General features: G+C 50.9%; 1 protein-coding gene across 6 annotated transcripts in view; it reads right to left on the reverse strand.

Moving 5' to 3' along the window:
• The window catches only part of PTPRA (protein tyrosine phosphatase receptor type A), a 133,930-nt gene that overhangs the window by 3,473 nt on the left and 114,174 nt on the right, over positions 1-16,283 (reverse strand). For all 6 annotated transcript variants that reach the window (XM_055794029.1, XM_055794027.1, XM_055794030.1 and 3 more), the window contains 11 exons: positions 15,899-16,035; positions 14,028-14,118; positions 13,462-13,538; positions 12,274-12,310; positions 11,217-11,314; positions 10,960-11,079; positions 9,864-10,030; positions 3,540-3,675; positions 2,607-2,756; positions 2,390-2,483; positions 942-1,018 (listed from right to left, as the gene is read on the reverse strand). In XM_055794029.1, coding sequence (XP_055650004.1) covers positions 942-1,018; positions 2,390-2,483; positions 2,607-2,756; positions 3,540-3,675; positions 9,864-10,030; positions 10,960-11,079; positions 11,217-11,314; positions 12,274-12,310; positions 13,462-13,538; positions 14,028-14,118; positions 15,899-16,035 — 1,184 coding nt within the window. The remainder of the gene's footprint in view (positions 1-941; positions 1,019-2,389; positions 2,484-2,606; positions 2,757-3,539; positions 3,676-9,863; positions 10,031-10,959; positions 11,080-11,216; positions 11,315-12,273; positions 12,311-13,461; positions 13,539-14,027; positions 14,119-15,898; positions 16,036-16,283) is intronic.

The raw sequence follows: 16,283 nt of genomic DNA on the forward strand, positions 1-16,283 counted from the left end.
TGCAGATTGTGGCTAAAGATGCTTCGTCATTTGGAGCTTGTTGTTTAAGCAAAGTTAAGCAGAGCAGGAAATTGAATCTGCAACAAAAATTGCTTACGTGACATTTAAGCTTTCTGATCTCGATGCAGAACAAGGCAGCTGCTCCCGGCTGTGTTGCGTCGGATGCTCAGGCAGCCAGAGCAACCCGTGGGGACGCAGCAATGGAGATTTCAGAGAGCAATTAATTTCGGATGTTATATCTGGGAATAAGTTGGTTTTACTAGTTCAACCCATGGCAGTAATTTCCCTTTGGGGGGAAAAAACCTCCTGCCATTAGGAGATGAAAATAGAAATTGGGCTAGAAAAGAGCAAGGCTCTGTCAGTCAGCCAGCACTGGCATCACTCACAAAGATAAATACTCATACGAGATGCCCCGCTGAAGTCAACAGGATTACTCACGAGAAAAGGATGTGCAATCACTTACCTCCTCCTTAGAGTGAGGAAAGCACTTAACCTCTCTGCCTTGCCTCCTCCCGTCACCCAGACAGGTATAATGGGATTGACCCGTCTTTTCTCAAGGGTTTTGGGATCTGTGTATTGCTCCATTACCTAATCTAGCGCAAGTTTTCTAACCAAATGAATGGTGCTGTACAGCAATCATTTCCACAGCTACGTGCATCTGCTTCTCCAAAGCCATCATCGGAGCCCAGAGACAGAGAAGTGAGGCCAGGATTTGGAGGCTCTGCTCAGGCTCCAGCTCTCCTCTCCCACCATCCATGGGTCACAAGGAAACTAGTGGGTTTCTTGGAGAAAGAAACCAGCACCACCCAGTGACACAAAGCAAAGGCAGGTGGAAAGAGCCTTATGAAATCCTGGGCTGGGACAAATCCTTTTCCATAGGAAGCAGCATGAGGTAGAGTTTCCATTGGGAGAAGATGGAAAGAATACTAAAGAAGACTCACGTCAATGAAGGAGGCGTTTACATAGTCTGTGTTCTCTTCACCTCTCTTCACTGGAATGATTACTCGGTTGAACTCATCTGAAACAGAAGTGAAATGATCTGAGTTTTGGGGAACACCTTCAAAGCATGGTTCCTTGATAACCATGCATGGCCTCTAGCTAGGATGTCACCAAGCCCTAAGTGAGAGGACAGAGATACAAGAAGGAGAGCCCTGTGGTTACAGCACCTGACTGGGACAAGCAGACTCAGTTCTGCCTTCTGCCATGCCCTGGTTTGGGGGAGAAGCGGATGCTGAGGACTCCATGTGCAGGATCTGCTCAAAACAGGGACTCCTCCCTCAAGGCAGAAAGCCTTGGCAGCATACATCTGCTGAGGAAGTCATGGCAGGGACAGGGCAGAACGAAAGCAAGAAAGCCCCAGGGGCAGCGTTGCATTTGGGCATGTAAACCCACCTGCCCTTGACTCTGCCCTGTCCCTTTGTGCTACCCCTGCTTGAGAAGCGGTTGAACCGGATGACCTCCAGATGTTCCTTCCAACCTCAGCCAGTCTGTGACTCCATTACTGTGGGCACAAATGACTCGGTCTTGACAGCTCCTGAACACTCACAGAATCCCAGAGTGGTTGAGATTGGAAGGGGCATCTGGAGATCATCTGGTCCAACCCCCCTAGCCCAACAGGGCCGCTCAGAGCTGGCTGCCCAGGACTGTGTCCACATGGCTTTCTAGTATCTCCAAGGATGGAGACTCCACAACCTCCCTGGGCAACCTGTGCCAGTGCTCAGTCACCCTCGCACACTCAAAACGTGTTTCCTGATGTTCAGAGGGACCCTCCTGGGTCTCAGTTTGTGCCCACGGCCCCTGGTCCCGTCACTGGGCGCCACCGGCAAGAGCCTGGCTCTGTCCTCCTGGCAGCCTCCCTGCAGGTGTTCACAGACACCGAGATCCACCCCGAGCCTTCTCTTCTCCAGGCTGAGCAGCCCCAGCTCCCTCAGCCTTTCCTCACAGCAGAGATGCTCCGGTCCCTTTGCTGGACTCTCTCCAGCCTGTCCCTGTCTCTCTTGTACTGGGGAGCCCAGCACTGGTCCCAGCGCTCCAGGTGTGGCCTCACCAGCACCGAGCAGAGAGGAAGGATCACCTCCCTCGGCCTGCTGGCAGCGCTTTGTCTGACGCAGCCCAGGACACCTCTGGCCGCCTTTGCAGCAAGGGCACGTTGCTGGCTCAGGGACAACCTGGTGTCCACCAGCCCCCCAGGTCCTTCTGTGCCAAGCTGCTGCCCAGTGGGGTGGCCCCCAGCACGTGCCGGTGCCTCGAGTTGTTCCTCCCCAGGGGCAGGACTTTGCACTTTGCCTTGTTGAACTTCATGAGGTCCCTGCTGGCCCATTTCTCCAGCCTGAATCCTGTCCCCACACTCACCCAGCATGCTTTCCCCAGGCAGAGAAGTAAGTCTTACATGGAATTATCTGAAGCACCCTGTTCTTCTTCATGTTTGCTGGCAAGTTGCCTGTTCTCATCTTGTCATTCTGAATTTTGATTGAAGTGAGCTTCTGCAGAGGAAGGAGCAAAAGCAAAGGCAGCTTTCAGAGCCACTCAGTGCCAGGCAAGTGTGTGGTGGTCCCTATAGCCCAGCATCATCTTAGCAGAGGCACCAGGACAACTGCCACACTCACCTTAAACTCCTCTTCCAGCCCGTTGCTGCTGGTCCCTGGCACTTTGTTGTAGATCTTCTGGAGGTGGATCTCTAATGACGTCACCTCCAGCTCTGTGTCACCGTAGAGATAGTGCTCCAGAAGTGCTTGGTATATAAACACATACTGCATCTGCGAGGGTTGCAGGGAGCAGCCATCAGTCTCTGCCTCATGCTCAGTGAGCACTTCCCGGTGCCCATGCACATGCTGGATGCAAACCCACCACCCCACTGCCCACCCATGCTCGTTGGGAACATGGCACCCCTTGGAGACCCCAGAAAAGTGGATAACAAACTTCCTGCCATTGTGTGGGGACTGGGACTTTATTTGCTGCACCACACCAAGCCAACATGACATAAAACTTTCTCCAAGTTGGAGAGAAGGGGGCTGGGGGGGACCCGGTGGCTCTGCAACGGCCTGGCAGGAGGCTGTAGCCAGGGGGGTCGGTCTCTGCTCCCCAGGAACCAGCGACAGGACGAGAGCAAACGGCCTCACGTTGCGCCAGGGGAGGGTGAGATTGGGTGTGAGGGAACATTCTGCACCGAGAGGGCTGGCAGGCGCTGGCACAGGCTGCCCGGGGACGGGGGAGGGATGTCACCAGCCCTGGGGGTATTTCAAAAACACGTAGCTGTGGTGCCTGGGGACATGGTTCAGTGGTGGCCTTGGCAGTGCTGGGTTAACAGTTGGACTTGATGCTCTTAAGGGTGTTTTCCAACCTAAAAAATTCTATGATTCTATGAAGGGGATTAAAAAGAGCAGGATCCAGTGAAAAGCTCACTTGATGCAGCGTCCCTCCAAAATGAGGGATGATGCTGAACCCTCATGTAGGATTCGCTGCAGTCTGGGGACTGACTGTGCAAAGGAGATCTATCTCCATCGAGCAAAGCCCCAAAGAAACCAAAGCAGCACACTCACATCTGTCTGTACCATCTGGCAGCGCTGAGCCCGTATCCGGCTCACAAAGCCGTAAACATCAACCTTCCTCTCTGCATGCATCATGTCCAGCATAGCATCGATGACGATAAAAGTGCCTGTGCGTCCTACCCCAGCGCTGAAAGAGCAGAAGGGACAAGTGGTCAGTGCAGCAATGTTGGCTTTGGGGTCCCTTGTAGAGCAGCCAGGAGCGAGCCAGATGCTTCCCAGCGGTAAGCAAATAGCAAAATCTGTTTTGGAGATGAGAGAGGTCCTCAGCCTGGTGTTTGGTGTACCCTGGGTTTTGCAGAGAGATGCACACAGCATTTCCAGCAACTGTCACAACCGGAGTGCGTGAAGGCAGAGAGCAGAATGAGCCAAAGCAAAACCTAAGCCAGCTACAACATCCAGAGTCCTTATGGGCTGCCTGCTGCTCCTTCCAGTCAACCTCCACCATACGAAGGTGAGCCCACGGGGAAGCCTTGTTTCTGTGTTGATAACTCAGCCATTAAAAAAAAGAAAGATGAGGCCAGCAGACGCTATGGAAAGACAAAGCTCCTTTGTCCGCTGCCTCCTGAGAAGGAAGTTGGAAAAATGAAGTTGGGAGGTTGCAAACATGATCATCTCTGCCTTTAACCATGGGGCTTTTCCTTACTGAAATGTGGAAAGCCTTAAGCCTCTGCGGCTCCCCCAGGCTTGCTGCTGTGCCTGAACAGCACACGAGGTCAAACACCATGGCCCTTGCTCCCAGGCACGCTGTCAACTGAGTACTACCCTCTCGCAACAAGGGATGCTGCCCTCGTGCCCAGAGCAGCAGACAGCTAAGGGAGATGCCACCAACACCTAGCAGCGGTGCTTAGCTTGGCTCACTCCGCACCCAGCTAACCCCAGCAACCACTTGTCCTGGTTTCAACTGGGACAGAGTTATTTTCTTCCCAGTAGCTGGTACAGCGCTGTGTTTTGGGTTTAGCAGGAGAACAATGTTGATAACACGCTGATGTTTCAGTGGTTGCTAAGTCGTACTTACCCTAAGCCAAGGCCTTTTCAGTTCCCCGTGCTCTGCCAGCGAGGGGCTGCACAAGGAGCCGGGAGGGAGCAGAGCCAGGACACTGACCCGAACTAGCCAAAGGGCTATTCCATACCATAGAACGTCATGCCCAGGATATGAACTGGGAGTGGGGGTGGGGGGGGGTGGGGCTGGCCAGGAGGGGCCGATCACTGCTGGGGGACTGGCTGGGCACCGGTCAGAGGGTGGTGGGCGATCATATTGTGCATCACTTGTCTGTCTTGGGGTTTATTTCTCTCTCTCGTCTCCCTTTTCATTACAATTATTACCATTAAAATATTATAATATTTCATTTCAATTACTAAACTGTTCTTATGTCAACCCATGGGTTTTCTCACTTTTACCCATGCGATTCTCTCCCCCACCCCAGCCAGGGGGAGCGAGCAGGCGGCAGCGCGGGGCTGAGCTGCTCGCCGGGGTTAAACCACAACGGTGCTTTTTGGTGCCCAGTGTGGGGCACGAAGCGTTCAGGTAACGACAGATCTGACCAGAGCGTGTTAAAACAAACTTGTTATAAGCATTCATTACACTGGTTTAACAGTGGCTGGTCACAATGCTGATGTATTTGCTCTCAGAGTTGTTGCGCAGTGTGTCCCACCTCCCTCACTGTACACGCTGCCTGTCGGGATGTTTATCATCGCGGGGGGCAGCGTTAAGGTTATCACTGTGTTGTACTTTGCAACGCTGGCTTATGAAACTATAGAATGGCTGGGTGAAACAAATCTGGTCTGTGTACTCAGCATTGCTGTCACCTCTGTGCTTCAGCAGCCATCTATTGGGAACTATTAACCATTACACCTTTTACCTTTCCTCCTAGGAGAGCCAACCTACGGAGGAGACATGCTTCCACACCTTCCCCTTCTCCTCCAGCCTAGTTACAACAGCTCTTGGGAATTTTGAATATTCTTGGGATGCTGGAACCAGCAAGATCCTATTGCTAGGAACCATGAATGTGGTTCAGGTCTTGTTTAGGGTTAAGCAACTATCTGCAGCTACTCCAACCCCTGTGACAAGCACTGGCTACTCCAACCCTGGCGACAGACACTGCAGCTACTCAAACCCCAGTGATGGGCAATGCAGCTGAACTAGAGGACCAACCTGTGCCAATATGAATTGACCCTATACACAAGAAGAAATGGACACAACAGAAGACTTGTTTAGTAAAGAAGGGTGAAGCAGGGACATGACAAGAACAGGAAGAAGAGGTAGAAGAAGCAGTAACGACCCGATCCGTATCCCTGAGTGAGATGTGGGATATGCAAAAAGATTTTAGCCATCATCCAGGTGAGCACATTGCCATCTGGCTGCTCCAGTGCTGGGATAATGGGGCCAGTAGCCTAGAATTAGAGAGTAGGGAAGCCAAGCAGCTGGGATCACTTTCTAGGGAAGGGGGCATTGACAGGGTGATTGGAAAATGGACACAAGTCCTCAGCTTCTGGATGTGACTCCTGTCAAGCGTGAAGGAAAGGTATCCCTTCAAGGCAGATGCTATATGTCACCCAGGCAAGTGGACCACCGTGGAGAGAGGTATCCAGTACCTGAGGGAATTAGCTGTCCTAGAGATGGTTTATTATGACCCAAACAATGCACAGTCACCCACAGATCCAGACAAAGTCCAGTGCACACAACCCATGTGCTGGAAACTTGTAGGGAGTGCACCATGGTCATATGTCAACTCACTGGCAGCAATGACCTGGCGAGATGAAGAGGCACCGACAGTAGATGAAGTGGCTCGCCAACTACGGCAATACAACAAAAATCTCCCTTCCTCCCTACAGACTTGCATGATGGCTGTGGAAAAACTGTCTGAAACCAGCAACAAAAAGAGGATAGATCCTACTACCCACCTGTATGGACCCACATCTCAGCTATTAACAGTAGGCATTCTTTTGGTCAAGAGAGAGGATCTAGAGGGTACACACCACGGGGTACCCTGTGGTTTTACCAGAGGGGCCACAGAGAGGACACGAGGAAGTGGGATGAAAATCTACCTTGACCCTGGAGGTACTGGTATGTGAGTTGCAAGGAAAAACAACCACAAACAGGGGTTCTTCCAGGAAGGTTGCTGCTCCAGTCTCCAGTGGGCAACTCCCCACACCGAGCAGAAGAGCTGATCTTGATCCTACGGATAGGAATTGTAATCCATTTTTACAAAAGCAAGTGGACAATACTATGACCAGGACTAGAGGCGCCCTGCCTCCAGCCAGGTGGAGGAAAAGGACAACTGAGTTTACTGGACTGGGTGGATCCAATGGCCTGGCACATCAGACCCACAGCAGTATGAGGCTCCAGGTGCACACTGTCCCCTAATGCCGCCAAACTATGAGTGGGCAGAACCCACTTGTATTTCTGGAGTGACAAGGGGATCCCAATGGCTGACTGTGAGGCTGAAGTGAGCCTGACTGGGAATGAGTGCCAAGAGCACCCACTGGGACTGGCCCTGAGGCTCTGTGCATCCTTGGCATAACTATCTCAGGAAAGGGTATTTCAAGGACCCAGAAGGGTACTGGTGGGCTTTTGGTATAGCTGCCTTGGAGATGGAGGAAATTAAGCAGCTCTCTACCTTGCCTGATCTCTCGGAGGACTCTTCTGCAGGAACAACTAGTGCCAACTGTTACCACCACAGCGCACGGCAGCAATACCGTGCCAACCGAGACTCCCCGATTCCCATCCAGGAGCTGATGAATCAAGTGGAGAGCCAAGGAGTGATCAACACAACTCGCTCACCCTTTAACAGCCCATATGGCCAGTGCAAAAGTCCAATGGAGAGTGGAGACTAACAGCAGGCTATCATGGCCTGAATGAAGTCACGCTGCTGGTGAGTGCTGCCATGCCAGACATGCTAGAATTTCAGTATGAACGGGAGTCAAAGGCACCGAAGTGGTATGACACTGTTGATATCGCTAATGCATTCTTTTGATCCCTTTGGCAGCAGAGTGCAGGCCATGGTTTGCTTTCACTTGGAGGAGTGTCCAGTACACCTGGAATCAACTGCCCTGGGGTGGAAATACAGCCCTGCCATCTGCCACGGACTAAGCCAGGCTGCGCTGGAACAGGGTGAAGCTCTGGAACACCTGCAATACATTGGTGGTATTATTGTGTGGGGTAATACAGCAGGAGAAGTTTTGAGAAAGGGAAGAAACCAGTCCAAATCTTTCTGAAAGCTGGTTTTGCCATAAACCAAAGTAAGGCCAAGGGACCTGTGCAGGAGATCCAGTTTTTAGGAATAAAATGTCAAGGTGGACATCATCAGATCCCAATGGATATGATCAACAAAATAACAGCTATGTCTCTGCCAACTAGTAAAAAGGAAACACAAGTTTTTTCTAGGTATTGTGGGGTTCTGGAGAATGCAGATGCCAAATTACAGCCTGATTGCAAGCCCTCTCTATCAGGTGACCTGGAAGAAGAATGATTTCAAATGGGGCCCTGAGCAACAACAAGTGTCTGAACAAATTAAACAGGAGACAGCTCATGCAGTAGCCCTTGGGCCGGTCCAGGCAGGGCAAGAGGTAAAGAATGTGCTCTACACTGCAGCCTCGGCAGAAAGCACCAGGGGAGACTCGGGGCTGACCCTTGGGCTTTTGGAGCTGGGGATATAGAGGGTCAGAGGCTCACTACACTCCAACTGAAAAAGAGGTACAGGCCACTTATGAAGGGGTTTGAGCTGCTTTGGAAGTGGTTGGTACTGAAGCACAGCTCCTCCTGGCAGCCCAGCTGCCAGTGCTGGGCTGGATGTTCAAAGGGAGGATCTTCTCTACATATCACACAACTGATGCTACACGGAGTAAGTGGGTCATGCTGGTCACACAGGGAGCTCAAATAGGAAATGCCAGTTGCGTAGAAATCTTGGAAGTGAACATGGACTAGCCAGAAGGCAAAGATTTTGGAATATCACCAGAGGAAGAGGTGACACGTGCTGAAGAGACCCCACTGTATAATAAATTATCAGGAAATAAGAAGCAATATTCCCTGTTTACTGATGGGTCCTGCTATGCTGTAGGGAGCATCAGAGGTAGAAGGCGGCTGCATGGAGTCCCCTACAAGTCCCAGAAACTGCTGAAGGTGAATTGAGTTGGTTTGCAGTGGTGAAAGCCATCCAGCTGGCTTTAGACACTGCTGACCAAGAAAAACGGCCACTACTTCCATGTCTACATTGACCCATGGATGATGACAAATCCCCTGTGGGGGTGGCTGCAGCGATGGAAGCAGGGTAACTGGCAGTGCAGAGGTGAAACCCATCTGGGCTGCTGCACTGTGGCAAGATGTTGCTGCCTGGGTGGAGAACTTGGTTGTGAAGGTACATTATGTAGATGCTCACGTACTCAAGAGTCAGGCCACTGAAGAACAACAAAAGACAGGAAAGGTGATCGGGTGTTGCAAAGTGTTGGACCTGGGCATGATGTAAATGGTATAGAATGAGAGGTGAATACTGTCCTGGTTTCAGCTGGGACAGAGTCAATTTTCTTCCCAGTAGCTGGTACAGCGCTGTGTTTTGGGCTTAGCAGGAGAACAATGTTGATAACATGCTGATGTTTCAGTGGTTGCAAAGTCGTGCTTACCCTAAGCCAAGGCCTTTTCAGTTCCCCGTGCTCTGCCAGCGAGGAGCTGCCCAAGGAGCCAGGACACTGACCCGAACTAGCCAAAGGGCTATTCCATACCATAGAACGTCATGCCCAGGATATGAACTGGGCGGGGGGCTGGCCGGGAGGGGCCGATCGCTGCTGGGGGACTGGCTGGGCACCGGCCAGCAGGTGGTGGGTGATTGTATTGTGCATCACTTGTCTGTCTTGGGGTTTATTCCTCTCTCTCTCCCATCTCCCTTTCCATTACAATTATTGTTGTTGTTGTTATTATTATTATTATAATCTTCATCATTATTACTGTCTTTTATTTCAATTATTAAACTGTTCTTATCTCAACCCATGGATTTTACCTTCTTTCCAATTCTCCTCCCCATCCCACCGGGGCAGGGGGCCAGCGAGCAAGCGGCTGCATGGCACTTAGTTGCCAGCTGGGGTTAAGCCACACCACCACTCAGCACAAGTTTTAACACCATCACATCACTGATTTCAAGATGTTCCTTCAGTTCACATGCATTTTTTGGAATGTTCCCATGTGGAACATCCCCATTTAACATGGGGAAGTTAAATAAAAATAACAAAACAGGCCTGACCGAAAAAATCTTTTCAGTATTCAATAGGAGATGTTTTCCAAGTGACTCAGGAGATGCAGAGGTCAGGCATGACACCAGGACTTACCTGCAGTGGACTACTATTGCTCCTGCATATTGGGGATTACATGTTTTCACCTTCTTCAAGAACTTCAGCATCCCAATGGGGGTGAAGGGGACCCCGAAGTCGGGCCAGCTGGTGAAGTGGAACTGAGTTACCAGGCGCTGAGGCTTCTTGTTTGTGACATCGCCAACCTGAAAGGGAAATGTGTATTCAGGTTAATGATAAATACTCCAGTTCTAATTCTTTCCCCAAAAGCAAGTGCAGAGAGGGAGTTACAGCACCAAGACTAAGCTGGACAGCTTGAGAAACACTAGCATCCACAAGCCGAAAGGGCATGGACCCAGGCTCTGGGGCCAAATTAATCCCTAAATGCATGACATTTTAACCGCTCAGCATCACATCCCACAGCCTAGGGGTAAGAAATGCCAGCCTGGCCTCAGCTGCAGCTCCAGCAGAAGCTGCCATATTTCATTCCCAGTGAGCTCAAACAGAAGCCGCTGCTCCATCCTTCCCCACACCTCTGCCCATAGCATCCTCATATTAAAGGCAGGGGAGGAAACCACTGATGTCCAGGTAGTTGGAGTGAAGGGTGGGGCTCAGGAGAACCCTGCTCAGGGTCCAGACAGGTTTCCAATCTCCAGCTCTCCCTTGCCTGCCTCTGAGGGCAGCAGGAAAACTGAGTGACTGGAGCATCCAGAGTCTCCTTGGCGGATTAGAAAATGTAGTGACAGATGGGAAAGCAATCAAAACTAATTCATACAGCGCTGGATTTTATCTCGGCTCATGGGAGAAATCTGATTATTTGCAGGAATTAAGTATCTGTGGGTGAGAGCTGGAACTGATACTGGTAACACTAAATGCTGGAGTCATACAAGACTGAATTTCAGCCTTGGCATCCATCAGGTCCCAGTACAGCCATGCTGGTACCCACTTGGAACGGGCTCCCACGTGCTTAAGATGAGTAAATTCTTAATAGCTCTAGTTAAAATGGATGCTGGAGGCAATTTCATCCCAACTCTGCTTTCACAGCAGCTTGGAGGATTTGAGGAGCATGGCAGCACATGTTGGATGTCCAGCACAGAGAGGGGAGGGATGGGATGGGAGACACAAGCCCCGGCACCTGCTGGATGCAGAACTTCCGCACGGTGTAATCCACCAGGACGGTCACATCCTCCACGGACACTCGGATGTTCCCGTACGTCCAGCAGCCCTGATCCGGCCAGTACTGAGCACACTTACACTGCGGGGAGAGAAAACGGGCACAGGTGAACTCTATTCCCTGGCAAGCCTGGGATTGGCTCCAAGTCATGCCGATGGACATGAGATGTACTGGATTTGGATTTTACATACCAGCCCATGAAGCTTTCTGACACCTACCTCCTTCCTCTCTTTCAGGTTGGTCACCATGACAATTGTTGCTGTGTTTTGCTCCCAAATCATCCTCCAAAAATCGTTCACGGTTTCTTCCTTTGGTCCTAAGGGAAAGGTAAAACGAAACGTTATCTTTGGGATCAACCCTTCAAGTGCTGGGACAGAAACTCGGCATGTGAAGTCCCATGTCGTGCATGATGCAACACATTTTTCACCAATAGATGTCAGCATGGAGGTGCTTTGGTGGCTGGGCTAAACCAAGGAACAATCCTATCACACAATACCTGGGCTTTTTGGATATGTTTTATGATGAGGAAGTCCATTTTTAGCCAAAGAAGGGGAAATCAAACAAACGGAGCATGGGGAAACAGCTTGCCCAAGGTCACCCAGGGAAACTGTGGCTGTTTCAAACAGTTTGCAGAAGTCCTACCCTGGAGTCTTGGGCTTTAACCATGGGAACCTGCTTCAATGTGGCACGAGAAGTTACCTGCCACCTGCCAGACAAGGAGCTAACTCTACCTAGACTCCCTTACCAAGCCTGAGGTTAGGGGTGAACCAAGTGAACAGCAGAGCCAAAGCTTTACCCCAGCCTGGTGCCGCTGAAGGGCCCGATCCAGCCTTCCTTCTTCAGGAAGAGCCAGGCAAACTGGCAGGTGATGCTCTAACCCACTTGCAAGTCAAGAGTGGAAATGCAAAACACCTCCCATGGGCAGACTTGGGGAAGTTAATTCAGCAGCTCACTGGCAATATTTCCAGAGATCACGACCACCTGCAGCTGTGGGCCAGGGTGGAAGCACAAGGATCAGGGCCGAAATGCTTTGACACCCTCCAGCAAGTGGTATTGCACAGGTAGGGCTTCTCTTCTTCCCCCAACGCATCCAGCACTGGTCTATTGACTGGGAAAACCATTCTGGGAACAAACTGTGGGCCAGCCAAGCCTCCTTCTGATCAGGGGAGCTCTGCAAGGTGCTGTGCTGTGGTTAGACTGGCACAGTTCCACAGAGCAGAAGGACCCCAGACCAACTGCCAGCTGCCAGAGCTACGGGAATAAACAAGCATTTACCTTGTGCAGCAATGAACTTGTTTTTCTCTTGGTACCCCTATACAGAAAATGAGAAAAAGGAAGACAAATGAAAGATGAGCATTTGTCTAACACAAAAGTTGTGAAATGCATCTATATCATTAATAAACAGACCTATCACCTGCTCTATCACTCACTTTCCCTTGTGCAGAGAAGGGGCTGCAGCTTCCGAGGGGAGAAACAGCACAACAGTGGGGCAGAGGTAATGGGAAATTGCTGTGCAAAGGGACCTTACCCTGCAGCAACACCCTCCACGCTCCCATAATGCAGAAATGACCCCACTTGTTGGCATAAAGCACTAATGAAGTGGCCCCCAACAGCCCTTCCACGGGGATCAGACCCTGCATCCAGAGCGTCATGTGAAAATCATCATTAATCTTCCGGAGACAGGGCTGTTGAACTCATGGGACTTGATTTCGTATATTTCCTAATGGATATTTATTTATTGGTGAAGAAAGGAAAAAGCTCTTTTGGGTCTTGCTTTTCTTCATGTGCCTCCATCTCTCTCAAAGTCTACTTCTTCACACTATCCTTCCAACTTATTTGAACTATATGGAGATAAACATATAGGATCCACCTCCTCCTAGAAGCAGAGCAGGGCAATGTTGTTTCTGTTTTAGCTGGGTTCCTTGATTTCTTTTTCACTCCCTTCCCACGTCCAACCCTGCAAACTGGGAAGCACCGATGCTTAACCGGCCATACCCTTCATCAGCTGTTAATCAGAAATCCTCAATTCCTGCAGGAATGGTTCCCAAATCCCCTCCAAACCACCCAGCTTGGCTTTGCAGTACTCCAAGGAGTGCAAGTGCTTCTCATTATTTTAGAAGTGGGGAAAAAGAGAGGCTGGAAGAGATGGGACTATGGCAAAGCAGCTGAGCAAGGGCATAGCTACAGTTAGAATTTGAGTTCCAGCTCTCAGCCTCTTACTCCAACCACACTCATCTGGGCTCAAGATGTGAAGTGAAGCACAGTGAGCTCTACCATGGCCACACAAAGGTTACAAGATCAAAATACAGCATAATTTATTGCTCTGGAGGAGCTGGGGAGATGTTAACGTAGGAGTTAAGTCCCTTCCTCTCACAAGTCACACGCCATAAAAGCCCCATGCTCCTGGCACTACCCACCAGGGTGCAGCTGGCAGGGATATCCCCTTCAACTTACAAAACTCACATTAATGAAGGAGGCGTTGATGTAGTCGGAGTCAGGAACCCCTTCTACAGGAGTCAGGTGAACCCTGGAGTGATCATCTGGAAGCAAATTAAAACTCTGCATTATAACCAACTCCCTCCATGTAGCTGATACCTGGCACGGCAAAAAAGCCAGGCATTGGAGCGAAGCCTGGGCTCACTGGCTACACACACACACAAACACCTTTATCCCTCCAAATTTTTCTTACTTAAGCCTGGAGAGGTGCTAGACCTTGCCCAAGGAAGTTTTTCTTTTGCAGAGTGCAGACATTTGAGGAAGCCCCTGAGCCAGCCCGCCACCCCATGCCACTTGGCAAGAGCTGACTGTTTCGGCATTTCCCAGCCATTTCATTTTTCCCGGCCTCCCAGCCGCTGACAGCTCTGAGGAGCTCCTCCTCACAGGTATCTAAAGCTAAAGCAGCTGCAGCAACCCATCTGGGAAGCAAAATGACTTCAACCCTGTCCTTGCTCACCCCAAAACCAGAAATGGGGAGCCCTGGCAGGAGCACTAGCTGTGTCCCTCCCCGCCCACCCAGCTCTGACACCTACAGGGCAAAATGTTCACATATCTGTTCTTCTCCTTGTTCTCCTCCTTGGAAGCAGCTTCGCACGTGGCCTGTATGGGACACGCTGGGAGAGCCTGCAATGGCAGAAAAGGGGGGTTTCCATGATGTTCTTACGGCATGGTCGTAACTCAACCAGTGTGTCGGTGCATGCCACATCAGAGCATCCTGCCCTTTGGGACATGTCCCCACCATCCACACCTCTCGCCTCCACCCCAGCACCAGCTCCTCCTCCCCACTGAGCTCTGGGTGACCATTTAAATAGCCTGGGCTGGACCAAAGAGAACAAATCCGTTCCGAAATGTGGTATCTGGAATCTTAAGACCCATGAACACGAGGTGGCAGCAAAGCCTCCAACACCAAACCCACCAGCCTAGAGACCAAGAAGCTCCTTTCTGCCCACGGAGGCTCCGGCTGAGGTTTCCTGTGTGAATGGGGATGTTAACGGTGACCCCATCAAAGCCCCATCGCCCAAGCACACCCAGCGATGGGCAGGAGCACCCATGCAGGGAGTTATTCTTCATCCAGCAGCACCAGGGACCTTTGGGTTGAGGGTGCTGGGGTCACAGTCAATGCTGTCCTGGTCAGAGCAGCCAGGTTTCACGCTGGAGCAGAGGAGGTGCTTCCCCAGCACCATCACTCCACATCCCCTTTGAATAGCAAAGAGGATGAGAATGTAATGAAGGTATTCACCATCCCTTCCTCCAGCTGGCAGGACAGACATGCTTTGGCAACGGAAGTCTTCAGGGTAATCAAGTATTTATAACCCCCAAAATCCCCCTCCCCGGGCATTCATTGCACCTATTTAGTTTCATCAAAGCGCAGCCAGGAAGGGTATCAAGTTGTGCCACAACTGGAGAAAACTGAGTGGCGTTTTTTTATCTACTCGTCATCCTCATATTGCTGCATCGTGCCTCGGACGGAAGGCTTTATGTATCTGCAGATGGCACCTTTGCAGTGCAGACAACCCGATCAACAATGGATTTTCTTTCATTAATCAGGCTCGTGGAGAGTCCAGGTAGTTCAGCGGCTCCAACACTACACGCTGCAATACTCCAGCTCGTTATTTAACTTTGTCCGCTACCTCAGTACTGCTGTGCCTATTTTTGTATTGCCAAGGTAAAACAGGTTTATCATCACAAGAAGCTGCAGAGCTCAGCAACATCAAGAAGTTGTTGTAGACATCTCAGAAGAGATGATCTGGCATTGTGGGATAAGCATAATACCTGGAATTATTACTCACTGCTGTCCTATAAATTGTCATCATTCTGTTTCAGGGTTAACAGCTCATTGAAACAGACGGGGTCATTTCTGTTTCTCTATCAGAGCTCTTGTTTTGGCTGTTTGTGGATTGAAGCCATGAGGACTGGGAGGAAGAAGGTAGAGCTTGAGACGAAACCAGCAGGCAGGGAAGCTCTGGAAGACCCTAAGACATCCAGGACACCTCCTGAACCCAGAAAAATGTAACATCGTAGTGGTGCTTGCTAGAAAACCTCTGCTTTCCATCAGGAATGTCAGGGGTAGAAGCTTGCCCATCCTTGCTGCAGGTTCAGGGACAGAATCAGTCCTCTCACCTCCCAGCCCTTTGAGAAACCCCCTGAGGACCTGACCATCACTCCCTTTGTGAAGCTCCCAGATAAGCTCTTCTGAAGCACAGCACCCAGCACTGTTATTTTATCACCTCAATTGCCCGCTGGGTTGACGCGCCATCCCCAGGCAAGGTACTGCTGCACACTGCAGCATACCAGCTGTATCGTCCCTGCCCTGCGAAGCAAGACCAGCTTTTAACTCGCTGTGTCGTAAGCCCGATGCTGAGAGCAGGCTGCAGGATTCAGGGGAAGAAGCAAAGGCACTTACATTGAACTCTTCCCGAAAGAGCTTGTTGTCATCTGCCATCCGGCGGTTGATCTCCTCTTCCAGCTTATCAACAGGCAGAGGTGGGTATTTACGGTTGGTGCTGGGGGAGCGGGCGAGCAGTGGCATGCTCTGAGGCTCTGCAATGACACCCATGCATCAGAGGTGCCCACCCAGCTGCTCCCCATGTCCAGCGCTCATCCATACCCAGGTGGGCACAGGGAACTTGCACATCTCAGGCTGTCTGCTTTTAGGGCCACCTGGCACCCTCACTATCCCCATATTTTCATAGAGTCATAGTATGGTTTACGTTGGCTGGAACCTTGAAGATCATCTAGTTCCACCCCCTTGCCATGGGCAGGGACCCCTTCTGCTAGCCTAGGTTGCT

The sequence above is a fragment of the Falco peregrinus genome, chromosome 2, assembly GCF_023634155.1.
Source record: "Falco peregrinus isolate bFalPer1 chromosome 2, bFalPer1.pri, whole genome shotgun sequence".
Taxonomy (NCBI): Eukaryota; Metazoa; Chordata; class Aves; order Falconiformes; family Falconidae; genus Falco; species Falco peregrinus.